This window comes from Trichoderma aggressivum, assembly GCF_033847375.1.
Source record: "Trichoderma aggressivum f. europaeum strain CBS 100526 chromosome Unknown scaffold_028, whole genome shotgun sequence".
Lineage (NCBI taxonomy): Eukaryota > Fungi > Ascomycota > Sordariomycetes > Hypocreales > Hypocreaceae > Trichoderma > Trichoderma aggressivum.
The window spans coordinates 365,945-392,979 of NW_026946394.1; the positions used below are offsets into that span (position 1 = coordinate 365,945).

Sequence of the window (27,035 nt, forward strand, 5' to 3'; positions counted from 1 at the left end):
TGTCCTTTTGTCATTTAGCTCGTTTCTAGTCTATTCATGCTAATTTATACTCAACGTTGCTGCAGCCTCTTCTACATTAACCACCGCCGCCGGCGTAGCATTTTGGCTCTCCTCACTAGGTGTATTGCTCTCAGCAAGACTCGTAATCTGTGCAGATGCTTCTCCCTTTTCTAAATCTTTCCAAGACGGTTTGTTGATCTTATCCGCACTGGCCTCGCTCTTAAAGTGATATCCTCTCGCCCGGGGCCTTTCACCAGTGCCTTCAGGAAACACAGGCTCATATGAAGCAGTAAACCGACGCGCTTCCTCCTCGAATACCGCTTGTCCCTTGGCAAGGGACTCGCGAACGCCGGCGAAGAACTCATCAACGACGTGATGGTTGTGGATCTGTAGGAGGTTCCAACCCAGCATCTCCTTAGCATTGAGTAGGTGGTGAAAGTAGGCTCTGTGGTGTTTCGAACAAGCGTAGCATTGGCAGCCCTCTACCAAGGGTACAACGGCTGCGCTGTGCTCTGGAGACCACATGTTGATTCCGAGAGGTCGCACCTCATCAACATTGGGTGGTGGGAAAGAGAATGTCATGGCAACGCCAGCATCAGAAGTGCTATTCGTAAACGACAGTGTACAGATGTCGATGCCAAGGGAAATCTGACGCAGGACCTCTTGTGGAGTCTTGGGAGGATCCATGCATAACTTGGGAAGAGGTGCCAACGGAGGATAGTTGACAAGTTCGGGAAGCAGGTTTGCATCGTAAACGGCCAGGCCATCTAATTTCTCAAGCACATCTTCCGATAGATGTCTCAGATAGTCCCACTGGATGGGATACTCGACTGGAAGTACTGGGGCAAACACGGAGCTATCCAAGGAATCTGTAGATTTAGACGATGCAAGCTTGCCTAGGAATTCGTCCAACCACACTTCTGTCCGTTCCGTCATTCGTACCAGCTTCTTGGACGAGGGTGTCGCGCTGGTGTGCGGCAAGTCGGCCATTGGCAGCACGATATCGGGTTGCAGCGACTGGACGTAAGATGTAAACTCAGGTATCGTCACATTGCGGAATCCAGTTGAAGTGAAGACGGCGAGAGCCTTGGGCGTATTTCCAAACGGAGTTGTAACTGCCGGATTCCGTCGTGGACCAAGTACTGAAAGAGTGTTTGACGGCAGGGCTGTAAATCTATGCAACCGGCGTGAACCATCTCCGCTGGGTGTGTGCTGAATAGGAGGCTCCTTTTTCTCAATAACTACCAGTTATAATCAGCCAACAACCTCGTCATGAGTCAATGCAGATTTGATGACTCACAGTCTTCCAGCGCCATGTACACTCCGCTTACAGACGTATGTCTCTTGAAGTTGTCGGGGGTGAGATGGGGAATTGCCCCGCGAGATGTGACTGCGAAGAAGTTTGGTGTTTCGACGACCCTTTTGCCGGGAAAAGTCAACTTTCCAAGACGGGCGGCAGAGCCATCGGCGGCGGCAGTGCCTATGAGGTCGAAGAGTTTGCGGCCAGACATGTCGGAAGAGTTCTCAAGACATGGATCGCTCATTTTGAATTGCCACCCCTCTAGGGTTGGGGAGTGGGAGAAGAAAAAAAAATTAAGAGGTGAGAAAAGTGACCTGCGAATGAATCTATGAAGCAAAAGGGCTATGGAAAAAAAAGTCACGATGCGTCTTGACAAGGAAGCCTCATCAACTGTATAGTCTATGCATCAAACGCCCAAACGATAGATGATGGAATCCCACAATCTTTGTGATATGGAGCACCAACTCATGGCCCGTATTCGACAGTTCATCCTGGCTGCGGTGCCTGACTGATAAGACACATTACTTCGTCTTATCTCTTGCCGATGTTTGTCCGACAATTAGCACATGCGCTTGTCTGAATCCCGAATCTTCAAAGAGATGGACCCCTTTGCTCCAGACGACATTGAACGGAGCTGAGAATACGCATCCTTTCTGGTAGCGAGATGAAGCTAGAGGATTTGCCGAGAGAGAAACTTCAATCGTATCCACATGACCATATAGCCGTGTGCTGCAGATGCCCGTAGCCCGCCTGCTGTTCTCCTTTTAGCATCTCCGGGAGTTTATTGAAGCCCTCAGCGGCATGTGCATGAACGCATCCGTCACCCATTGAATGAACAACCACCGAATCAAGAGCGTCGCCTGCGCCCTGTGTGCCCTCGACAATTGCTCAATAGCATCATCAGCTGCAAACACGATTGTCCCCCGACCTCTGCGATTCGCGATTGCTAACAGACCTCAATTCGCGCGTGATATCCCCCAAACCCAGGCCAAACGAGAACAGCTTCTCATCCAATCACGCCCCATCAAGCCCAGCCGCGTGCCGCCTGCTCCGTCCTTTTACTTGCTCCCATCTCCAAACCTCCCGAGCTTCCGGCGACCCACCACATCAACCCCCCGTATTTAGAGGCTGAGCGGCCGCGTTTGGGATCGGTTTAGTGGCAGTTGGATTGACCTTTTGTTCGCTGCAAGCTTTAGTACGTTACAGGCAAATTCCCCCGTGCTGTGCCCTACCAAGGCCATTCAGTCGATCAATACGAGTCCTTGAGGACTGTGCCTCAACCATGGTGAGACCGTTCAAGCCTTACCACGACAACGATGAGAGCGAGCCACTCATGAAGGACGACCCGGAGCGAAACGATTCCGGCGCTGGCGCTGGCGCTGCGTCCACCGTCACTGAAACCGAAACTGACCATCCCGATGCGCCGCTGGAGATCCCCGTCCAGGCCGCTACCGCTCCAGCCGGCCGCGGCACCACGACGCTCGAAGTCATCGACGACAACAGCAGCAGCGACGGCAATGCGCCCACGCCGCGCTTCATCCAGGACGAGCGCTCGTCCAAGCGATGGCGCAAGATTCCCTACCCCGTCCGCCGCGTCCTGGCCGCCTTTGGCAAATGGGCGCAAGGCCCGCCCAATCCGCAGCCGTACCGCATCAAGCCCTTCTTCCCGGCCGTGCAAGAGTATCCGCTGTATCTCGTGGAGCGGTTCCTGCCTAGGGCCTACCGCCTCTGGGCCATCTTCCTCTACTTTTCCATCTGGGTCGTTACGTTTGTGCTCGTCAAGCGCCAGGAGACCATCGCCTCGACCGTCGCGGGATGGGGCCAGTCGCAGCCCATCAGCTGCGGCGACACGTACTGGAGCGCGGGCAATGGATGCGGCTTGGACGGAAACGACTGCAGGCCCTTCAATGGCAGCGGCTTCGCCTTCCAGTGCCCGGCCTCGTGCGAGAGCTACCACGTCCTCAATCCCAGGGCCGTTGGTGACCAAGAGGTGATTTACCGGCCAATGGTCATCGGAGGCCCGTCCAGCGACGTCAATCCCGAGCTGGCCACCTATCGCGGCGATTCGTACATTTGCGCTTCGGCGATTCACGCGGGTCTCTTCCCCAATCGCAAGGGCGGCTGCGGCGTCGTCGAGCTTGTTGGCCAGCACCAAGAGTTCGTCAGCTCTCAGCGGCATGGCATCCTCAGTGTCCCCTTCGACTCGTACTTCCCTCTGGCGTTCCGGTTCGTTCCCGACATCAAGTGCAGGGCCAAGGACGAGCGATGGTCCATCCTGGCTCTTTCGGCCGTCTTCACTGGCGTGCTGTCGCTTTGCACAACCTCGCCGGCTCTCTTCTTCTTCCCCACCTTCACCGGCATGTTCTTCGCAGTCGGCATGTCCCTCGACCAGCCGGGGCATTCCACGGTGACGGGTCTGTTTTCCACCATCCTGGGCAAGTTTCTTCCCGCCATGTTTTGCGCATGGGTCATGTACGACAAGATGGGCGTCCGCCGCACGCTGAAACATCTGACTGCGCAGATTGAAAAGACGGTCCTCTGGTTGGGCGCCTGCTGGGTGGGCGCTCTCACCAACTACACGCTGGACTTTATCCCCATCCAGCGTCTCAATAAGCATGATCTTGATCAGCAGCCTGGGGCTAGAGCGGCTCTGGCCACCATTGTCATCATCTTGTTCTTCATCATCCTCTCGCAGGTGTTTTTCTTTAGACAAGAGGGTCGGTTTATCCCGTACATTAAGCTATACGCCCTGTTCATCTTCAGCATCCTCATCTCCTTGACGCTCCCAGGGCTTTCGCTGCGCCTCCACCACTACATCCTGGCGCTGCTGCTGCTGCCCGGCACGAGTCTGCAGACTCGGCCGGCGCTGCTCTACCAGGGCCTCCTGATCGGGCTGTTCATCAACGGCATCGCCCGCTGGGGCTTCGACCCCGTGCTGGAAACGCCCGCGGCCCTTCAGGGAGACGCACAAAAGGGATCTCTCCTCCCGACCATCCCCCAGCCCGTCATATACATCGGGGAGGGTCCGCACAGCCCCTCCAACATCACCTTCACTTGGAACCAGCCGCCGAGCAACATCTACGACGGCATCAGCATTCTTGTTAATGACGTAGAGCGCTTCCGGGGCTATTTCGACGACATCATCGACCGACAAGACAGCTTTATTTGGTCTAGAAACGGCACCCTCGGGCTGCCCGAGTACTTTAGATTTGCATACATGCTAGGAAGCTCGAGCGGGGATTATACAAAGGCCGGCATCTGGTCGGCCGAAGGCGAGTGGACGCGGATGAAGGCCGGGCCGTCCCGCGTCAAGGCCAGGGACGCCCAGGAGCACATAGTCCGACGATGATTTTTTTTCCCTTGTTGCGTCTTTTTTTGATGTTTGTTTATATTGGATTCCTCGAGCTTTGCATTGTGGTTTGATATATATATATATATCCATATCTATATATGTCGTAGGTTGTATAGAAGCAGTCTCTGGATAAATGACAGATTACATGATATGATTGATTCTGCTTTTCTGATGCTTGTCACGAATCATGGAGTTTTAGTGGATCCTCCGGCGCCGGGACAATGCTCCGCTCCGTGAATGCCTTGGTGAGATGCCGCTTTAGATTTCACCGGCATCTTGACCTTGGATCATACAGCTTGAACAATACATACCGAGTGAAATTATCAAGAATGAGAAAACGCCAACCTCGGGTCACTTGAACGAATATTCAGCTTTCAACTTTCATCTCGCCGGCAGTCTTTGTGAAACAACCACTCCCCACTACCTCAATTCTCAACCCCAGCAACCACCACAGCAAAAAACCACCATCAAACACCAAAACAGAAAACAGACACTCAGAAAACCCTCTCATCATCATCATCATCATCCCCCATCAATGCCTCCCAGAATCCCCACAGAAGCAGACTTCTCCCCCCTCTCCCCCATCCTCCCCCACAAACTCCATTTCCCCTCCCCGCCCGAATCAACAACCTCCATCCTCATCCTCCTCCACGGCCTCGGCGACCACGAACTCCCCTTTGCCACCTTCGCCCGCAACATGTCCCTCCCCGGCGTCCTCGCCATCTCCGTCCGCGGCACATCCCCGCTCCCGGCCGCCTTCGCCGGGGACCAGCAGCAGCATTTCCACTGGGGCGATGACCTGAGCGTCGACACTAACACGGGCGAACTGGACCCGGACCCGGGCTTCGACAAGGCTTCGCGGCTGGTCATGCAGAAGCTGGTTAAAGACACGCTGATTGACCGGTGCGGATGGGAGATGAACGATGTTCTGTTTTTCGGCTTCGGACAGGGCGCGTCTTTGGCGTTGGGATTGGCGTCAAGGTTACGAAGTGTAGAACGCATAATCGACGTCTCGGATGGCGATGAGACGACGAGGAACAAGTTTGGAAAGACGTGCAAAGGCGTCGTTTCGATTGGTGGACCGCTGCCGCAGTCCATGGTTCCCTCGTTGAGCAGCCGCGAAAAGAGCGATACTCCGGTGCTGGTGTGCCAGCTGAGTGAGGATGAGGCGGACGCTGTGAAGAAAGAGTTTAAGGATGTCAGGGTCGTGAATTGGAAGAGAAGGGAAGTGGCTATGCCGAGGGACAGAGACGAAATGTTTCCCATTATGAAATTCATCGCGGACCAACTCAACAAGGGCTTCAGATAGAGGGGGATGAAAGCTTAAGAGAGAGAAAAAAACAACAATGAGAACCATCTCAAACATGTAATGTGACGTCTTCTTGAATGACCTGTCCATTGGACAATTGATCTAAAAGGGTATCTTTCTACTCATCGTCTCATCAACCCCCCCCTTTCTCTACCAATGCTGATATCCCATCATCTCCTGTTTCTGCTATGGCCCGCCTGCAGCATATCTGCCAAAATGTCCCACTTCGCAGACTGAGTATCGCTCGAGGCCCTCGCAGCACCCTTCAGCCCCGAGCAAATGAAGCTCAAATGCCCATCAAAGTCGGCCTTGATCTCTTCCAACACTTGTATATAAGCCTCGGCGTCGAGTCCATCCTCTCTTACCACGCCCTCGCTGCTTTCATCCTCCTGCCTAAACAAGTGAGACGGCTCAGACCCATCCCTTGCAGCTTTCCCCTCTCTGGCCAGTTCCAGCTGAATGGCGAGATCCAAGATGTCGAGGATGCGCCCCCGAATCAGCTTCATCTTACTTCCGAGACAGGCTTGTTCAATCATTTGCTCTAGGTACGTGGCGTGGACCGAAATCATCGAATCAACATCCTCAGCCGCCATGAGCTCACGTCGCATTCCCCGCTCATTGGGTTCCAGAACAAGCGTTGCCAGGTATGATTGAAGAGTCGTGCAAAACCACAGCAGATTTCTACGAGCGGTGTAGAACAAAGCACGCTCGTCCCAGTTTTCGTCATCGGTCGTGTGGTTGTCGAGGATCTTGGGTTTGTGGAGGATGTGAATAGCTCGTCGCAGCTGCAGTAGCAGCGTGAAGATGGATTGATAGTTGCCCATGCTCTCTTCGGAGACAACAATCTGGACTGGCCACGCAAGCCTGTAGTCGATCTTGAGATACGGCAGAGCGGCTCTCATCGAGCCTCGGGCATCTGTCACCGTCATGCGGGTGCCCTGAACGCTGACGCTCACAGATAGGCGGCTTATATCAACGAGCGGCATAAAGGCATCTTGGGCAGTTCCCGCAAGAGCAAACCGGTCATACCAGACTGGGTTCAGGTTTTCCAGCTTGTCGAACAGGTGGTCCGTAAAAGATGCCGTGGCAAACCCGTCCGACATGAGATACAGCGCTTGGAGTGCATCCAGTGACGAAGAGAGCTCGCATGTCTCGAAGAGCGCATCCTTCAGGGTAGTAGAAGTTTTTCGGTACTTGCTCTGGATCCATCGGTTGAAAGCCGCGCCAAAGAGGTCTGGGAACGTAGCCAGACCGAGGCCCTCCGGGCAGACATGCTCAAAGTCCAAGGACGGCTCCTCGACGATGGAAGAGTTACCCGGGTCGTATTTACCCAGGAGCCGCAACACGACAATGTTCTTTCCCGCGTTATATATCCGATGAGCGGCAGGCTTAAGAAACTTTGGAGCGTGCAGCGTGCCCTCTGCCGTTTGGCGGAGCTTGAATCGACACTGCCATATGTTGCTCATGGGCACTTTGGTCGGGCTTTCAAAGATGAAGAAGATTTCGTTTTCTGATGAGATGCGCCCTTCGTCCATCCAATGCCGAATCGGGCGAATGTAAACTTGAAAACACTCGAGAAAGATCCGGGCCAGAAACTCGTACGTGGACATGTCATCCTTTAGCTGGGCCAGTGTGGTTTCGTCGTACAGGAGTTCAAGATACCGGAACGTGTCCGACCTAGACGTTTCCTGAATCTGGGCGATGATGTTGGACAGCACAAGCAGGGGCTGTAGCCAAGACGCGATTTCGCCGTGGACAGACAATAGGGTGAACATGACGTCGGACGTGGGAGCAGCAAAGCGAGCTTCGATCTGCGAGAGCTTGGCATCGAACTCTCGAAGCCGCTTTGCAATGCAGTCTTGAAACGCCTGGAGATGCGGAATGGCCTGCGGGTGGCTAACGAACCTCCGAAGTAGTAGGATGCGCCAGCCGGACTCTGCAATGGTGTGTATCACAGACTTGTACGTCTCCCAAGCGACGTGTTGCATGTGGAAGTTTGGTTCCGGCAAGCCAGTATTTTCGTTGAAAAGGGTGGTTTTCAACCCTTGCAGCATGGAGAGGATTTCCCTGACAATGTGCGTCTCTGAAATGGAAATCTTCTGAACGGTCCCAATGTCGTCCTTCTGAGGCACCTCGGTCCGCCATTTCTGTGCCGACTGAAGAGCCTTTAGTAACTCTGTGTCCTCTGGTTGGATGATGCAGTCAGTGGCGGTTCTCCCCTTTTTGTGCAGGCTAAGATCTGTGTCGTAAGGGTGATATAGCGGCACCTCGATGAGGGTTTCGTCGTCCGGCTCTTCTTGGACAACTTCGTCTTCTGAATCGCGCCCGTAATCGATCGACTGCCACAGATTCTCATCCTCAGCCCAGCCATCCTCCCGAGCAACATCCTCCCAGCTAAAGGTTTCTGCCTGCTCCTCCTCACGCAGTCGTACGGCGTCTAGATCACTAAGCTTTGTTTTGAAGGTCGGTTGATCGGATAATCCTAGAAGCAGAGCCAATATCTCTGGGTGCCACCTGGTGGCATGTTCTTCCAGCCTATCCAGGCTATCGCGGAACTCGTCGGCCAGGTCATCTCGGTTGTTAACGCGGAAGCGCTCTTCCAGCCCGTCGAGGGTGTGCCAGACGTCGAATTGGTTGATGCGGAGGTATGCCTGCGACTTGATTTTCTGCAGCGTGGCATCGTAAAGGATTTTGTATCGCCTGGTTCGTGTCTTGCTGGGAATGCCCGTGGCAGCTTCGATGAGCTCCTCAGTGAGGGCTCCAAGTTGTGCGGCGTAGGCCATTGCCAACCGTTGGCATCTTTAGCAGCAGTGGCGGCCAACCGGAGCTGATGGAGACGCACAATCGAGGGCCATGCAGGAGTTGGATATGGATGTTCGAGATATTTAGAGGCGAGTTTGGATGGAAGCTTCAAGCTGTTGCATGTGCTGAAGCCAGTGGTTTGGCTCAGGTATGTTAGTGCACGACAACTGCACTTAACGGGCCCCCCTCTAGCGCGTCTCCAGCGCGTCTGTGGGGGGGAGCATCAACTAATTGACGGAACTGAACCTCTTATCGGCAGGGCAATTTTCTAGCGTCTGGCGGCATAAAGCAACAAGCGCCTGGCCCCCTTTCAATTGCTGGCGATGCTCGAATAGCGACATTCACAGAGGGAGACTGGATGCCCGGCCACATCGGATAGGCCGTCGCCACCAATCTGCTCAAGACCAACCCAATCCTCATCGCTCTTCATTCCGGCACCATAAACGAGATCCCATGGCCAATTAATCCAGCAGCCTTGTCATCGGGCATCTCGCAACCATCGTCCCCCCTCCATTCGCCCCTCGACATCATGGCTATTGCCCGGCCAGTTCGAGCCCTGGGCACACTCGCCCTCGTGCTGTGGTGCTTCTTCCTCTATCAACTTCTCAAGCCTTCGTCTGGATACAACAGCCCGGGCGATCGGTACATTAACTTTGAGCGCGACCCCAACTTGGATCGTAAGTAGCTGGCAGCCGGGGTGGCGGGATCAAGAGGAGGAAAAGCAAATGAAGCTGTATTTGTTGACACATCTGCCCGCTGTATAGCCACCGGCGAACCCGCGGGAACTCTCGTGCGAACCTCTGCGAAATATGCGCCCGATGCCAAAGACACCGACCGAGTCAGCGCCACGCTGCTAGCTCTTGTCCGCAACGAAGAGGTGGACGACATGGTGGCATCCATGGTCGATCTCGAGCGGACGTGGAACAGCAAGTTCAACTACCCCTGGACCTTTTTCAACGACAAGCCCTTCTCGGAAGAGTTCAAGAAGAAGACAAGCGCCGCGACCAACGCCACGTGCAACTACGGTATGATATGATGCCTGCTTGTCCCGGCTCTAGCAATGGTCGTCATCGCAGAACTAACAAGCAGCCAATATCACACAGAGCTCATCCCCAAGGAACACTGGGACGCGCCCTCATGGATCGACCCCGACATCTTTGAGGAATCAGCCGCCGTGCTTAAGAAGAACGGCGTCCAGTACGCCAACATGATGTCCTACCACCAGATGTGTCGCTGGAACAGCGGCATGTTCTACAAGCATCCCGCCCTCAAGGACGTCCGCTACTACTGGCGCGTCGAGCCCAAGGTCCATTTCTTCTGCGACGTCGACTACGACGTCTTCCGCTACATGCAGGACAACAACAAGACGTACGGCTTCACAATCACCCTCTACGACGACCCGCACACGCTGCCCACCCTCTGGCCCCAGACGGCCAAGTTCCTCGCCGACCACCCGAGCTACCTGCACGAGCACAGCGCCATCAAGTGGGTTGTCGATGACATCCGGCGGCCGCAGCACAACAGAGAGGCCCAGGGCTTCTCCACCTGCCACTTCTGGAGCAACTTTGAGGTTGCTGACATGGAGTTCTGGAGGAGCAAGGCTTACGAGGACTATTTCGAGCACCTCGACCGTGCGGGAGGCTTCTTCTACGAGCGATGGGGCGATGCACCCGTTCACAGCATTGCCCTGGGTCTGTTTGAAGATTCTAGCAAAATCCACTGGTTCGTTTATTACCTCGCAAGGAGTCAGTCGTCAGCTGGATTGGTTATTTTTACTCACTCTATCGATTTTTTGCAGGTTCCGTGACATTGGCTACCAGCACATCCCCTTCTTCAACTGCCCCAACTCTCCCAAATGCAAGGGCTGCGTCACTGGCCGACTAACGGATGGTGAGCCGTTCCTCCACCGAGAAGATTGCCGTCCCAACTGGTTCAAATATGCCGGTATGGGCTGAGAAAAGGTTCTCCATGCCAGGGAGGATGAGACATGAGACTTCAATCCCGGCCTACTAACAATCACCTACTTACACGTACTCCGTACAAGCGGTAACTCCACGCTGTATCGGGAAATACAAGACATGAAAGATTCTCTTTTCATGATATTGCCATGGCTCTATCATGCAGAGTACTGTGGTGGAGGCCAGACTTCCACCCACCCTTGGTCACAGTTATTGTTGGGCGCCGGTATGGCTGGCTATAGTATATTTATGGCTACTTTGTGTATACTTGATACTTGGAGAACAACTACATCATGATCCGCAGTGTAACATCTTAGGGAAGACGAAATAAACGAACAAATTCCAATTGAAAAATCGTAACAATTACCAACCCCGTAGTTGTCATCGCATGTGTCGTATTACGCTATAATGCCCCAAAGACCGTCACCACTCCAGACGTTCCTCCCACACAAAACTGGTCTCCCCAGCCTCCGTCCCGCCATGCCATACAGCTGATGACATTGTTCCGTACTTTGGGCTTGCCGTCTTTGCCAATCAACTTTTTCGCCTCGTGGCCTTGAGGCCCCCACGGCACCGTCACCTTGGCCACCACCTTGCCCGAGAGCAGATCCCACGCCCAAAGCCTGCCCGAGCCGCTAGCATCTGTCTCGCCCGCCATTTCGTCTCCAGCTACCACGTACTTCTCCCTGCCGCCCAACAGCGACTGCACTCGCAGATCCTCGTTCTTCCACAGCGGGTCGGCGTACGCCCGGAGACACGTGCCGTTGTCACGATCCATCAGCCTCAGCTTGCTGTCCAGCGAGCCCACGAGCATCGCCTTGCCATCTTTCGTAACGTCCAAGCTGACCACGCTTGCGCCAACGACATCCGTAGTACACGCTCCCATGCGCACATCGTAGCTCCTCACCCTCCCATCCACACTCCCCGCGATGACCTCGGGCCCCCTCACCACCAAGCTCGTCACCGAATCCTTGGCCTCGCTCAACACTTGTATCGGCTTGTAGCTGGTGCTGCGCACATCCCACAGCCGCACCGTCGTGTCAAACCCGCCGCTGACCACCAGCGAGTCTCCCGCACCCGCAAAGCTCACGCAGTTGATCCGGGCCGAGTGGCCCTGCGCGTTGCCCCCAAACCTCCTCGTCGTCACCGCCCTGCTCACGTCCCACAAGAATACCGCCCTGTCGCCGCCCCCCGACACGAAGCTCTCATTGTCAGACGCGACGGCAAGGCTCAAAACCTCATACCCATGCGCAGCATACGTCTGAATCAGCCGTCCTTGCGGCACAGCTGGCTTCGCGCTGGGACGGATCTCAAGGACAGACGTGCTGGGGAAAGGGTTGTAGAGCCGGATTGAACGATCCGCCGACCCGGTGAGGATATAATTCCCAGGGGAAGCCGAATAAGCTACGGCATGAACGGCGCCTAGAGAATGTGAGATTAGTATTTAAAAGATTCCCAGTCCGAGGTGAATGAGAGCGAAAAAGAAAAAAACGAACCATTGGAGCCTAGGAGATGCGCCACGGGCTTATCTGGGAACGTCATTTCGTAAAGCACAACGGCTCATCACATCATGTTTCTGCAGCGGCGTTTGCTTGAAAGAACCACAATCTCAATATGAGAGGATGCTGAATCAAGAGCATCAAGTTTGAATAAGAGAAACAAGACGGGCTCTTCTTAGAATGACATTGTGATGGCCCCTTCCTTGCTCCGTTTCTTCCTTTTTTTTTCTTTGAGAAGAAAGAAATGAAAAGAGTAAAATGCTTCTTTTCTTGCTAAAACGAAAGCCAAACCGTGAATAAGCAAATTCACTGGGGCAAAAAGTCAGAAGCGATTCCTGATATTCGATGCATCTACCAGAGGATTTAAGTTGCGAGAGAGTTTGGTAGTTGACTGGCATATATTTAGAATGCATCACATGATGCGACACGTGACTCATCCAACATCTGAGTCCAATGTCTTTTTTGCTCCTGTTGCTTAAATGACAAGAGATGAAAAGCTATCTCATATATACATATATACATACATACATCAACGTTGCGCGTCATCCTGTTTTTGTAGACTCCCAATCAATAAGGATACAGATTCGCTATCAAGGCCCCCTTGACACATCGAATGCCCAAACTCCTCATCCCAAGTCATCCGATTCAAGTTGCCCTGATCTTGATGCCTCCTGAAATGCCCAAACGAGCAGCGATCTAAAAACGCTAAACCATGCATGACACGTTAAAATATTCCTAATTCCAAAGGCACAAGCCGATATTCAAAAGAAGAGGAAAAGAAGACGAAACACAAAAGGAAATATATATATATTAGGGGTTGGAGACCCTAGGTGGACGAGGATTTGATTTATTCAAGCCCGACATAAATCACGTCCATGTCCTTTGGGAATGTTTGCTCAATGGGATCTAGAATCTGCCAGTGGTTGAGCTCCTTTTCCTTTGTATCTTCCGACAGAGGGAGCAGCCGATAGCCTTGAATGGGACTCGGGGGCCGTGATCCCAACTCGCGAATCCGATTCAACTTTTGTAGACGTCGGTCAATGGCTAGACGGTCCTTTGAAGAGGCCTCCCAGATATTCTTCGTCCTGTCAACGGCGGACTTGGCAATTAGAACTCGCTCAATCACGTCCCCCAGAACAGTCATGGGCCCAGTTGCGGTCAAAACATCGACGGCTTCTGTGACCGCAACAGCCATCGCAGGAGGAGGAATCGTAAGCAATGCGGACCTGACTCGCAAAATACGGTCCAGACTGTTTAGCATCTCAATGACCCTGCCTGCGTGCTCTCGGCATTCGGCCGAATGTCCCAATTGGACATCCTTAGGCAGTTGGCCGGCTCCATGACGATGTCGGTTCAACTCAATCATAGTATGATGATAAAGAAAGTGCATACTGAGGAAAGAGCCGGTGCTTCTGGTAAAAGCAGCCGCCTCAAGATTTGCACCCCCAAATGCCAGGCGAGGGGGTAGAGAAGTAAACCAATTCTTGGCTCTCGTAATGAGATTTTGAAGCTTTGCAGTCTCTGTTTCGGTAGACGTTCGTCTAAGTGCCATCCTGTAGATGGCTGCTTGGCAATCCGACCAAATGTGCACCATTTCAATATAATATCCAGTGACACCGGCGTCGGACGACCGCTCATCGGGTTTGGCAAGGCCACCATATGGGTCGAAAATGCGCGCATGAGACTCGACTTGCTTCTCGAAACAATGAAGATCAGTGGGGAGTTGTGTGTAGATGTCTTCCGCGTTGACCATTACCGGTCGCTCTGGGAACAGCCCACTGAGCCTCTCCAGAATAAATAGAGACCAGAGAGTCCTCCTGCGTGCCTCAGCATAGCCAGTCCTGTTGAGCCCCAGAGGATACACAGCCATCACCGACTCCCTAGAGTGATCCAGTTCCAAGCTCAACTGCAGGCATGCAGCACTAGCAGCTGCAGAAGAGATCAACTCATCGGCTTCTCGAGTTCGACAGGTCGAAATATAGTATACGGCAAGAAGGATCCTGCTCTGTACCAGCTGCAGGCACTGCAGCCCCGTCATCTTTTGCGCATAGTGTGCCACCTGTGCATACTCGAAAGCAATCTGCTTAGGATCACCGCAGAGCGCAGAGCCAACTGCCAGAGTACTGTACAAAAGCATCAAATCCTCGGGATTTTTTTGGCCACGAGAGGAGACGACCCAGCGCTGGAAGGCTTCTTCGGGAAGAAATTGGAGGATCATGGTATTATCAACGTTGGCGAAGAATCTGGTTAAAGCGTTCGTGATCAAGTCAGGTGTCGAGGCATAAGGATCCGTCCTCCAAGCACGACCAAGAACCTCATCGGGAATTAATGGTGGCTGAGGGGGTGGCTGTTCAGTGATTCGCGGTTTAGAATAATCCATCCGAGCATTGAAGGGAGCGGGTGGTTCGCCGTTGGGGATGTATGCCTCGGGGCCAAGTTTGAGTCGTTTGCTGTATCCACGGTCTGGAGAAGCGGGCCGCATTCCGGCTCGGGGTGATCCGGGAGAGCTTACATCACTGATCGAACGCCGTAGGTCGCCGGTTTCAAGCTGTCGACCGTCATCGAGCTCGGCCGGAGACGTCGATGGCGAAGTGTTATTGCCCCCTCTGGGTCTAGTAGGTATTGTAAGCGATGCTCCGAGGAGGTGGCTGTATCTGTGATTTTCTTGGACTTACGCATTCTTAAACTTGCAAACACGGCCAAATTTCTCGCACTGGACGCATCGTGGATAGTCCGGGTCACACTTGATCTTCTTCTCCCTGCAAGTCACGCATGCAATGGCCAGCCGCTTGCGAGGCTTGCCCGCCTTTGTCACGCCCCAGTGAGCGTTCACCGCCTCGCCGTCAATCACTGTTTTACAGTGACTTCCGTCGTCGTAGAAATAGCACATGCCCTCGCCGGGCACCTCTGCTGCCCGCACAAATCTCGGAAGAAAATGCGTGCCGGTCCAGATTTTCGGGCCCAAGCCATCCTTTGAAACTGCAATCTCAGAAGTGACTGCAGCAACTGAAGTCGAGGGTGTGTTTGTGTCCGAGCTGTGCACTTGGCTAAGTCGCCGTTCAGAGTAATCCTGGGACGGGTCTTTGGGTCCGGGATATTGAGGTCTCAGCTGGTCCTGAGGCTGTAAATACTCATGTCTGCTATCCTCACGGTAGGCGGACCATTTCCGGGGTAATTCGGGTTCGTAGCGGGCATCAGAACCCCTGTGGCCAAGGCTTGGGTATTCGGGCGAATGCGACACAGGAATGGAAGATGTCGTAGCATGAGTTGGCTGTCTCTCGGGGTAGTTGTATCCAAATTCGTATGGGTTTCTCGATGGCGGCTGAGAAGGTGAAATAGCTTGTGGGAAATAGGAGCTCAGCAAGTTCCCACTGGAAGAGAGTCGTGGCCTGTCCAAGGGAGAAGGCGAAGGGTAAATCCCAGGGCGTTCCGTGTGTGGCGAGTTGAGGGGTCGCATAGATGACGGCGGACCAAAGAGGCTGCTTAAAGAAGGAAGCTGCTGTCCAGCAGTCGGAGTTCCAACCGATTCCTGTCGACCTCGGGCCCCGTCTGTATTGCCCTCAGCAGACATATCGACGGAGGCCTTGCCATAGCGTGACATGGAAGCAGCAGCGACAGGAACTGAAGCACGAGGGCCCCAGGCAGCTTGTTCTTCTAGAGGCGATGACCTTGAGGAAAACGACGTTGCGCTTGGGCTTACAAGTTCGGGGGGAGTATCCGGCGGGGGGGCTCGATGCAAAGATTCTAGAGCTGGTAGTCCACCCATTGAGGAGAATTTATCACTGTCTTTTTAGGAACCAGTAGCTGCTAAAATTGCATGTCCAAGGAAGACGTGAGGTTAGAAAGAAAGAAGAGCGCCTAACGACGAAAGGAGCGGCCAACAGATATTAAAATCTTCAACCGGGCTGTCCGCGAGCTGAAAAGGGAAGAGGAAGTTTGCGTGCGAGTGGCGGAGCCTTGAGGGCCCAACGACTGGTGAAATGCCCAAAAATAGGATTGCTGGTCAAGTGAGTAAGGTGAATCAAATCCGACTTGTAAGTGATCAGGTGGGTGGCGTCTTCTATGACACTTCTTCCAGCCAGGGAATCGAGACGGAAAGGGCCATGAAGAAATCAGATGCGAGTGGGCAGGTCTCAATCTTTTAGAAGAAGGTCGATATCAACAGCCCAGCGGTAACTACCGACTTGTTGAATCTGGGGGAGAAGATGGGGAAGATGCGGGCGAAGAGGCGACGGAGGAGGGTATCAGTGGCTTTTGAGATTTAAGCCACCACTGCCCACAAAAAAGAGTCCCAAGGAACAGGCAAGGTTGGAAGGAGGAGCTAGCAGGGTCCAGTCAAGTGAACGGCAGAAAAGGAACAGATACACCGAAGCAACCCCAAACGAGACCAACAAGGGCAGTTACCAATGAGCCGGACACGGCTGAGGCCTGTAATGGACGGAATTCGTCCAAAAAGCCTAGACGAGCGCACGCCTATGGTGCTGCCGGGTGGATACAAAGCAAATAACTACATATCTACCTAGGTAGTTAGCTGGGTCGTTGGTCGGTATCAGTCTTGAGTCAAAAGTGACCGGAGAGGGGGGGGTCCAATGGCCCAGGAAGCCCCAAAAGGACCATTCGATAGTGCCGCTCCGGACCTGAACTTATGGATATGGAGCGTCGCAACCCACCTTGCCACACGTGCGTGGTGATCCACTTGTGCTGTTGTTGCCGCGGCCCTACAGACCGGGACCATGGGTGCAGATTTGTCCAGGAGGATGGAGCCCATACGAGGGTATAATCTGATATAGCGCATCGTTGGCTCTGCTAGCAGTGAACGGACCCGTCGTCGTCATGCCATCATGGGGGGCTTCCTGGGGGTCAGAGCCGTAATGATATGCTCAGGTGCTGGTGGCCCATGACAGCAGCGTGGAAGGCCTAGGGCCTGGCTGCCTGGCTAGCATCATCACCAAAGGACATAAGCCTCACGCAGCTGCCCTGACCTGACGGATGGGGAGATGCCAGCAGCAACGTCTCACAGCATAAGCCGCTCGCTCGCCGGCGCTGTCCAACAACTGCCACGGCCTGCGCTGTACTTGTACGAGTACTCGTACTGCGCTGCGCTCCGCTGGCTGCACTGCCGGAAGGAGGATCCCGCGACTCTTTACGGCGTAATTGAGAGAAATGACTAGGCTGGATTTCGTCGGTCTGGCATCGGTACTCGGACGAGAATTACAGTACAAGTATGCCTCTGCGCATCTGGCAAGGAGATTTGGCGACTGTGGCTGGCGTCCGTACGAGGGCCAAGACCAGCTCGGCCCAGGGAAGATGCGGTCTTGATACTCAATGGGGGTATCCTGGTCGCGCGCTAGATGGATTGATGGCTGGCCGGGGCCATGACGAAGCGGCGTGGTTCGCGCAGCAAAGAAGCAGCAGAACACAGGCGCGCGCGCACGGAAACAGATTGCGTCCACACCACAAGTTTGCCGTGGCTGGGAGGGTGTGCGCACAGCACTGGATGAAGCGACGCAAGTCAGCCGCACCGCACACACCCTTCCAGTGGCGGCGTGTCTTGTCTGTCACTCCCGCAGCCTGAGGAAATTGAAATTCCAGGAGGCAACGCAACGAAGCGACAGCAGACGGACGGGAGATGGACGGAGTATTGCGGAGATAGAGGCGTCGGTGGGAGATGCAAAAGGGCACATGGTGGAATGTCACAGTGTCGAGGCTCAGGAGCCGAATCACCTCAATTTAAAATCTCTTGAAATAATATTGATGCTGTGCGCTTCTTTTTAGCCGAAAAGAAGAGGGTGGCAGGAGATCAACTGCCTCCAACCTGCAACATGCGGAGTACTTGTATGAGTACTCGTGCTGTACAGCTGCGGAGTGTACTGTAGCATGTACAGTACCTGCCTAGACAAAGTCTGACACAGACTGGGCGCTGGCCGTCGCACAATTTAGACGTTGAATCGAGGTGCTCTGCAGGTCCCTACATGTTTCCTACAGGTTCCCACGGGTACATCATGCCAAAGGTGGCAGGAGCAGCAGGCAGCACAGACTTCCATGTGCTGGAAATGGATGGCATGACATGCGCATTGTTCAATACTGGCAAGTGCCGGGACAGACACCTGGGAAGTCACGAACTACCTAGGTCAGGTAAGGCCACAGAAGCTAAAAAAAAAAACTAACAGAGGGAAAAAAAAAAAGTGATTGACGAGAGCCGATCTCACTCACCTCACTCGTGTGTCAAGTACGAGTACGCGTAATTCCATCCCCTCGTACATCTCGTACTTGGACCACTAACCGGCGAATCGTCCACGGACGCTTTTCTCGATATCCACAACATTACAAATCGATAGCCCTCAAGACGCTTTGTTGGTTGGTGCTGGGGCTACGCCCACCCCCCACGGCCGCTGCAACTGTGCCACTGCCCCCTTACAGCCCGGCAGATCGAGGATTCGATGGGCCAAGAGGCTCAAAACACACTCTTGGTTTGCCGCCGGCATGTGCAGCGGCATCGACGAAGGCGTCCTGCCTGAACCACGGCACGCATTAATTCCGCACATACAAGCATCGAGGCCGCACGGGGCACCCGCCCATCTCACATTTCACAAGCCGGTGCGATTGCCTACGGTACGGTGATGCCATGGCATGGCTCTCATACTTGTAGCAGTTCCCCCATGCTAACGCGGTGGTGTGCACTAGGTACAAGTACTGTACAGCTTCGCGTGCGCGCACGCACGTACTCGCACGAGTACGCCGAGTACCTGTCCTTGGAAAAAAAAAACAGGCTCTCTGTTGCATCGCAAGACCCCGAGGCTGCTCCCTGCATGGCGACTCCATTGCTCGTTGCCTTCTTCGGTTGCAAGTGCAGAACATCCAGCAGCAGCAGCAGCAAGGAAGCCCGTGGGATTGTTGGCTCTCCCATGATGTCTGCCTAAAAATAATTGCAAGAGACTCGTTGGCCGAAGTTCAAACACCACCGTTCTGTATGTTGGTTGTTGAAAATCACTTTGGTTGCGTTTGTTGGCTGCTTGGTACTTCTGAGGCCCGCGTGTACAAGAGCCGGGCTGAGACAACCAAAAGTCCCATGATTTGCGGGCCTCTGCCCGTACATGTACAAGCGTTCCCTGCTTCTCGCAACAGCGACCTAGGGTCACATTGCGACAAGGGTCCCCGAATTTAAAGGCTCAGGGATCTCTCGACAGGGTCTTCGGCGCACTAAAAAGGATGAGCTCGGCAAGCATTCCGACCTTCTGGGGTTGGTTATTATTGGAACCGTGGTCGCAGTGGTGTAACCATGTGGGTGGGAACGACTGCAGATTATCCCCTACAGTGGTGCGCCATGGATCAGCGCATCCGAAACATTTCAAGTGAGATATTGAACTGATTTCCCGATCAATGGTCGTGGATGATTGATCCAAGCTCATGTGGGCTATGGCCGTTCGCTGATCACCGTCCGACAATCACATCAGAAACGTGCAGAGGCCCTCGATCGTGACTCCTAGGCATCCAGAAGGTGCTGCTTTGCGGTTTTTTTTTTTTTTTCGCTCTCTTGATGGGGACTACAGGTGCAAACTACTTACTACTTGCAGCCCGGTGCACTCTCTGTTTTTGTACAGGTATGCTTGTTTGGCCTCGCATGCACCAAGAAGAGCTTCACAAGCTAGCCGGCCGTGAGATAGCAGGGGATCGGCTGACAATCCCACCTGCTTCATCCCATAGAAGGTTAATTAATCAACAATTATCCCGAGCACACGACGACCGGGGTTGCCTCGTTGCTTTTACCTTCCTTGGCATGTGGGTGGAGACCAACGGAAGCAATAAGGGTACAGCACAGGACAACTTGGTTGAGCAAGCAAAGGCTCTCGTGAGATGGTGTGGATGCTGCGTGGCGAGCCTGGGTTTCGTTTGTCGGCAGTCCAAAAGATTCGCTATGGCCTGTGCACGCAGCTTACCGCTCCAGAGCAAAACAGACATTCGGTCACATTCAACGGAAGAGCAAGCACAAACCGCTCGTGCCCGTGTTTTCAACAAGTGGTTAGAGTACGAGGAGAGCGACAAATCCGCCGCAGCCCTTTTCGGGGACACCTCATGCCCAGATTTGGCCCGATGCATGGGGCCATGTAGGATTTTGTCCACAGCCTCGGCCAATGCTACTCATCTGGAGTAGTACAGACAATGTCCTTGTTTACACACACAAGAGTACTGCGAGTACACCGTACTCGTAGAGGCGTTGATGTTTCATTTCCACCCGCTGTTCTGTTGGTTCGAACAACGCCGCTTCGCTGGGCACGTTATGCGTATGATGTGTGTATCATATGATAGCAAGAGAGGGGACGGGAAAAGACTTCGAGCCCAAAGCAGCATAACATGCTAACAGCACTTCTCTGCACCTCGCAATGGGCGGGCCTACTGCGAGAAAGGCCGTGTTCCAGCAATGGAGGTGGCCTCTCAATCGTCATTTGACGGTTCGTCGGCGATCTTCTGGATCTTCTGCAGGCACTCTAGACAGTGCGGCCCTAGCGGAGTGCCCTGTGTCTCCCGTCGTCGTCGTTGTCCTTGTCCTTTGTCACTGCCGGGTTCAATAGCGCTGATGAATCCGGTACTCTATTCGTCTGGTCTGCAAAGGCAAATCCACCTCTTGTGCGAGCGAGCTCGTCACACCAAGACGATCGATGCTACCTTATCTGTCCAGGCGAACGAATGTTCCATGCTTGTCAGTGTGCCAAGGGCGGTACAGCAATTCAATGAGCGATGGCGGTCCGGTCTCTAGGCTACGCCATATTCCTTTGTGAGAAATAGCTCCGTTATTTGCTTTATCCGACAGAGCCATTTCATGGCGCTATGCAAACAAAGCAGCAGGTGGAATTCTGCCAAGACGAGGTACCACACCAGACTGCCAACGCAACAAGGACATAGGCCTATGGAGCAGGACGTATATGATGGCATGTTGTATCATCTCTCAGCCGCATGTGTGGGATACGAGCGGGAAAATTGCGTATGATCCCAGAACTCTTGTACAAGTAGCTTCACGTCTGGCTTCCACACAAAGAACTCGAGCGCCGGGGCACATGTTCATTACATTAGCAGGGTGCTGCTTGCTATGCAGATCCGCACACACACGCTCCTTCGCACAACACGGCAGAGAATCTCAAGAGAGTCTCTCATTCTCAGCTCCGCCGAGCTATCATTTCGCTCTGACAAACTTGCAGCAGACCAAGGGGTGGCTCGTGCATACAGCTACGGCATTTCATGGACGCTTGAGCACTGCCGGAGTCGGAGCGACAAGCGACCGAGCCTCCGTCGGAATTCCACGCTGTCTATGGAGTATCTTGCAGTTGACTAGAACTTTGGTGGCTCAATTGGGCTCTCTCGTCTTAACTGCACGAGTACCAAAAGATCGCACTCCCCCCTAAACCACGTTTTATATCGTTCCATCCACTAACTTCAGCCAAACAAGATGCATGGCTCTCATAGCGCCACGCCGCCGCTCCTCCAAGCACAATGCAACAAACTCCCGTGATTGCATCATACGGCTTTACGAGACTGATCAGCATCCACTTAGATGTTCGTCGGCATTCATCGTAAAGACATGGAGGAATTTTACGGCGTTTGCCGCGGGGCAGAAACTCGCCTCACTATCAGCGCTATTCGCATTTCTTTTTGTTCCGCATACTTGGCACGCGTAGCGCAAAGAACAGCCGTCGCTGATGATACAGTGCTGTGCTAGACACCGTTAGATCGCAAGAATCGTCACTACCAAAGATTGTAAGAGAAAATAGCGCAAGGCGGGTCGCTAACGAGCACCGGCGAACACCAACTCAGACATTTAACTCCACAGCAAGGCCCTGCGGATAATTTTGGGATTTCACCCCCCCCCCCCCAAGTCCGGGGGCTAGATCGCCACGCCATCGAGGAGCACGGGCTTTGACCCCAGCATGGAAGCGCTGGAATATTCTTTTCATCAAAGGGGCATTTATCAGTCGGGAGCATCCAGAACTGATACTGTGCGCCGGTGCGTAATCTTAAGGCATGGCGGTACCCCGGACCGCGAATGAGAGAACATTCGAGCAGTACTCGCTCACAAAACACATCTGAGGGATGTTCTGGACGGTCATGGTGGCCAATTACGAATTTGGACACACGACAATAGCTGGTACACCCAACATGCATGTTGACATTCTGCCAGGAGTTTGGACCAAACCCAAGGACAGTACGAAATGCCCTGTCGCGTGTGATTGTAAGCAACGCAACCAATCTCAGCTAGATATGCAAATCACCCAGCTCGTCACACTGAGCACTCGGCCGCTTAGCCCTTATCATTCTGTAGTGTTTTTTACGGAGCATAAAGCACAAAGTTCGCCGAATGTGCCGGGCTACTAATGCTGTACATCACCGAGAGCTGGACGGTGCCGTCCCCCCCTCGGAGCAACGGGTCAACCACACCAGCGTGCCTGGATCCGCTCTTTGACCTTGCAAATGAGAATGACGAGCGGGCATGATCGAGAATTGCTAACGAGTACGAAATATCTGACACAGGATTTTGCCGGATGCAGGCCTTGTACTGCATACGAGGGACGAAATACATCGTACGAAGCACAAGAACCCCTGCACGTTCACACAGCTGCCGGCACCTGGAGCTGCTTTGATAGCACTTACTAAACACGCCTGTCTGTACCCCAGAGCCCACTTCGCCGTTCGGTTTGCCCGCGAAAGTCCGCGGCTGTTGCATGGGAGCCCCGGCTCCCAATTGCCTGAACAAGCACCATCTCCGGATCAGCCATGCAACGCTAATCACGGTATACCTAGTGAGAACCAACCAGCTCGGCCGAGTCTTTCATCAACGTCGTCACATCTCGCGGCCCCTACCACAGGTATCACGACTAGTAATAGTGCTACTAATGTTACCTGTCTTCCGTCCGTTGGTGCAGCATTACTCACTACCGCAGAAGTTGCGTTCCAGGGGCAGGAGTGTACCTAGGTACTCGTATACGAGTACAGGCAGAATCTGTTCAATCTGGAGAAGCGAGATTCTCTGTTTCCACAAAGTACTAATGTTAGTTATTCGATACTCTCAGTTTGGTTCTGCAAACGGTTTGCCCTTTCAATAACTACTTGGTAATAGAGTGTTTCAGCTAACAACTTGGGATCGAGAGCACTCTATACGGCAACAGTAGCGGTGCCATTCTACAAACTGACATTCTCAATTACGAAGTAAGAATATTGATTGTTGCTAGTACACATATTCAGGGTCCATGACAGATGAAAATCTGGGTCGCTTGTTGGCGGTGCATGGCTGACAAGTTCCCCTTCTGTCATGGATGCACAGTAAGACCGGCGAAGACTTAGCCGGCATAACCCTTGACGCTCAGATCTGACACTACAATAGAACTACTACGTGCAGAATTCCAGCCTCTTCTGCTTATCCTTGAAATGGACTCAGTGCTGACCGGCCCATGTAAGCAGGAGCATCAATCTATTAATTTTTAGCGCGTCCCGCGACTTCTCACGCACCAGGACTATTGAGTCTTCTATTTTGAATCACCGAATCTAAAGAAGCAAAAAAGAAGGGTCTGGGAAAGGCCATCTAAGAATACAAACGAACTACTGCTGCTGCTGTTACGACTGCTAATCTCAAACATGAACTGTTGGCTATTCATCCCGTCACGGATGGACCAGCCCATACGAGTACTCGTACATGACAATTTTCTCACCGTAGGACTTCTGGGTGTAACGTGTCTTTGGTTTGCAACTCTATCTTCTTCTTTTTTTTCAGCCGCTACTCGTTGTCAGGGATCGCCAAAAATCACGGACTATTCTTCTACTGTACTCCGTACGCAAAAAGGAGTACATGTACGGCTGAGTTTCAAGCCACACAGGGCCGGCAGCGGCCTTCGCAACCTCGCATTGTGGCAAAGATGGGTGACCGACCCTTTTCGCCGTCTTTCGGTCCCGACGGAGAAGCGAAGTCCAAAAAGGCTCGGCACTAATGATGATTCGGGATTAGCCTGTTGTTCAGCCGGCACAATTGACTAATTTGCTGGGATCACAGCCTGCTGTCATGTGTAGAATCCCGACTGTGTCCGAAGCTGGCAAGGTTATACGCCAGGACAACTTTACATTGCGTGAGCACACAATGGGAGCTTCAGACGCGAATCACGATTCAGGGAACTCATCTGCCGGCATGCCTCCCCCATCCATGCTCTTACTCCAAAGCAGTTATGCCGTGACAGTTAATGCACTCAGATGCCGCCAGGTTTTACGATTGGCAAATTCAATGTCGAGTAATGCAATAAACTTGACCGGCAAAATTCTGAGTCATTAGTTGGTCGACTAGTCATGTTCGACAACTGCCGTTATTTTGTCATTGATTACGGCGAGTGCCAGCATACTCCCTGGTGGTGGTGGTAGCATCGACTTGACAAATAGAGAGTCATTGCTCCAAATGAAGGGCCACCAACGTCGGATCAAGTTGAGTAAATTTCTGAGGTTGTATGAGAACTGCAAAGCAACAGTACAATCTACCAATTTTCTGTGTTCCAGCGGCAAATACGACCTGCGGCAATAGTGCGTTCAGCTATGCAGCAGCCCGAACTTACAGTATGCGGAATATCATCCGCTGTCTTCTACAAGCAAGGGAACCCACCCGAAGAGGACATCGGCGTTGCAACCTTGTTTCCTTGATCTGAATGAATGGCTCGTATGCCGGCTATATCACTGGCACACTCTCAGTGCATCCGGCGCAATTCGTTTGAGCGTAACCCGCACAGGGCACTCGATGCAAGTGTGACGCTGAGCATGTACGAGTACTGCTAGGTATCCCCTCGATACGCATTGCCATCCGGCGGCATATCCCCCTTTTTCCAAATGGTCCTTGCACCCGGGCAAAGACAGGAGCCGAGCTCACAGCTCGAATATGCCGGGAGATCGGGTGGCTTCCCGTGTGTACGGTGACAAGAGTGGATGATACGGCACGAGCAGCAAGGACCAAAGTAAAGGCACGTCACATACGGAGCACAGCCATACCTACGCAGAACCTTTCGGCCGGCACAGCTGTTGCAATACCATTTAGGGGGAACGTGACAATTTTTCCCCCGTGTTCAAGCGAGGACCGCAGTCAACGCAATCTTACAAGGCTCGGATGCCGGATCAGTGGAAACCCTAGAATCGGTCACTTGGAGACAAGTCTCTTGTCATTTTTAATCAAACTCAAGGCGCTTCTGGCCCAGTAACTGCCGGGGATTATCACTGAAAGTGGAAATCCTGCGTGTGGATCAGAGGCGGCCAAAGCAATACTCGTACTTGGACGTGTAAGACACTGATCGCCATTCATGCAACAAGTGAACAATTCCCGGAGACGGACTCCAACTATGCATCCGCAAGTTTCTGCCAACGGGGCTGTGCGACAGGTACGTCACAGCTGCCGGAACGAATGTCAGATGAAACAAGGTGCCGTACGGCCTTCGGGAGTTAATCTGTACTCGTATTCCAGCCTCGCTCCATCACCAATGCCGGCCGGCTGCCAGAAGATGAGTTCGGGGCCATTTTACTTTCCTCGGAATATACCTACTCCTCTGCCCATCGTGGTGCAATGCTCCAATCGGCACGGCAAATAGCAATAAATGCAGCTGTCAACGCAGATGGTGTGACGAGTATGAAGTCAGCGCCGCAGTTGTGGTGTATACCGACTGCGCAAAGTTGCCTAAACAAGCATTCGCGGAGCACAGTACGGAGCAACACGGAATCGGCAGCCAAACTGAAATCAAGTGCACGGGCAATGCTACAGTCACTCTTGCCGGACTGGACAAGGAATGATTTACCTGCACGGACCCGAGACAGGAGAAGCCTAGCGGCCGCGCACCTTGCTGTGCCATGTGAAATTCGAATTTGGCTGAGAAATAAGCTCTTCAAGCTTTGGTCCCGATCTCGTACGAGCACGGAAAGCAAGACGCCAAGCGCGCTAGGCCAGGCTCTGGGATACCTTTGTCTCAGAAAGATTGGCTTTTCCAGCCGCTTTGATGCCGCCTCAATATCGAAATATCACACGGAGTCGCACCTGAAATGCCGCCGTGCAGCGCAGGTACCTGCTCGTACGAGCACATGGATGGAGAAAGGAGTCGACCGCCGGTCCAGATCAAACAACCAGATACAGTGCAGTACCTACCTACTTGTACATACCAGTTGCTTGTATGTACTGTATGTAGCTGCAGTCGTCGGGTTATTCTGCCCTTGCAGGCCGCGGAACTTGGTGTAATGATCCCAGACGGATTTCCCCTTTGGTCTCGACTTGCATGGCTGCGCCTGAGTGCCCACCTTCAAAGACACCCCCATCACGGGTAGTCGTTCTGTACCGAGCGAACCGCCCTGCTGGAGTCTTTTTTTACTCCGGAATTCGGGGAAATCACAAGCTGGTATGGGCGGGCCTTTGAAATTCGCAAGCAACTCCCCGGCCATCATGCCTAGCGGAACATGCGTCCGGCGCAGCTAGGTACTAGGAGCTGACGCAAAGGGAAGATTTGCGAGATAAGAAACAGAACATCCACTCTTTGCGAGCGGCAACCCGAAGAATGACAAAGCGTGTATGTAATAGTTATTACAAGCTGCCCTTGGCAAAGGAGCAGGCCAAAGAAAGGTGCCATGTGCCGCTACAGTGCACCCCAGTCCAGAATAAGCATCTACTTCGGCACTTTCCAGCGCAAGTGCCGTTCTTTGGGATGGTTGAGGGCCATGACTGGGTTAGCCGACACATGACGGCTTTCCTTGCCAGAAGCAAGCCTGCGACAGATGCTCCAAAAGCCAACACGAGACGATTGGGGGGGGGGGGGGGGGGGGG

General features: G+C 53.3%; 7 protein-coding genes across 7 annotated transcripts; 3 read left to right on the forward strand and 4 right to left on the reverse strand.

Moving 5' to 3' along the window:
- Nucleotides 1-39: 39 nt before the first annotated feature.
- On the reverse strand, nt 40-1,544 carry Triagg1_6892 (uncharacterized protein; the record flags this gene model as incomplete). Its single annotated transcript, XM_062901566.1, has 2 exons — nt 40-1,241; nt 1,301-1,544. The coding sequence occupies 2 exons, from the start codon at nt 1,542-1,544 to the stop codon at nt 40-42; spliced, it is 1,446 nt and encodes a 481-aa protein (XP_062754220.1).
- A 1,038-nt stretch (nt 1,545-2,582) lies between these two features.
- On the forward strand, nt 2,583-4,649 carry Triagg1_6893 (uncharacterized protein; the record flags this gene model as incomplete). The annotated part of the gene is made up of 1 exon (XM_062901567.1): nt 2,583-4,649. The coding sequence occupies one exon, from the start codon at nt 2,583-2,585 to the stop codon at nt 4,647-4,649; it is 2,067 nt and encodes a 688-aa protein (XP_062754221.1).
- Nucleotides 4,650-5,187: 538 nt separating this feature from the next.
- On the forward strand, nt 5,188-5,961 carry Triagg1_6894 (uncharacterized protein; the record flags this gene model as incomplete). The annotated part of the gene is made up of 1 exon (XM_062901568.1): nt 5,188-5,961. The coding sequence occupies one exon, from the start codon at nt 5,188-5,190 to the stop codon at nt 5,959-5,961; it is 774 nt and encodes a 257-aa protein (XP_062754222.1).
- Nucleotides 5,962-6,131: 170 nt separating this feature from the next.
- Nucleotides 6,132-8,744, reverse strand: Triagg1_6895 (uncharacterized protein; the record flags this gene model as incomplete). Its single annotated transcript, XM_062901569.1, has 1 exon — nt 6,132-8,744. One exon carries the CDS (start codon nt 8,742-8,744, stop codon nt 6,132-6,134), a length of 2,613 nt encoding a protein of 870 aa, XP_062754223.1.
- Nucleotides 8,745-9,292: 548 nt separating this feature from the next.
- On the forward strand, nt 9,293-10,718 carry Triagg1_6896 (CAZyme family GT15; the record flags this gene model as incomplete). Its single annotated transcript, XM_062901570.1, has 4 exons — nt 9,293-9,440; nt 9,528-9,788; nt 9,867-10,485; nt 10,562-10,718. 4 exons carry the CDS (start codon nt 9,293-9,295, stop codon nt 10,716-10,718), a joined length of 1,185 nt encoding a protein of 394 aa, XP_062754224.1.
- Nucleotides 10,719-11,124: 406 nt separating this feature from the next.
- On the reverse strand, nt 11,125-12,263 carry Triagg1_6897 (uncharacterized protein; the record flags this gene model as incomplete). Its single annotated transcript, XM_062901571.1, has 2 exons — nt 11,125-12,143; nt 12,218-12,263. 2 exons carry the CDS (start codon nt 12,261-12,263, stop codon nt 11,125-11,127), a joined length of 1,065 nt encoding a protein of 354 aa, XP_062754225.1.
- Nucleotides 12,264-13,067: 804 nt separating this feature from the next.
- Triagg1_6898 (transcriptional regulator family: Fungal Specific TF) lies at nt 13,068-15,986 on the reverse strand (the record flags this gene model as incomplete). The annotated part of the gene is made up of 2 exons (XM_062901574.1): nt 13,068-14,832; nt 14,896-15,986. The coding sequence occupies 2 exons, from the start codon at nt 15,984-15,986 to the stop codon at nt 13,068-13,070; spliced, it is 2,856 nt and encodes a 951-aa protein (XP_062754226.1).
- Between the last annotated feature and the right edge of the window lie 11,049 nt (nt 15,987-27,035).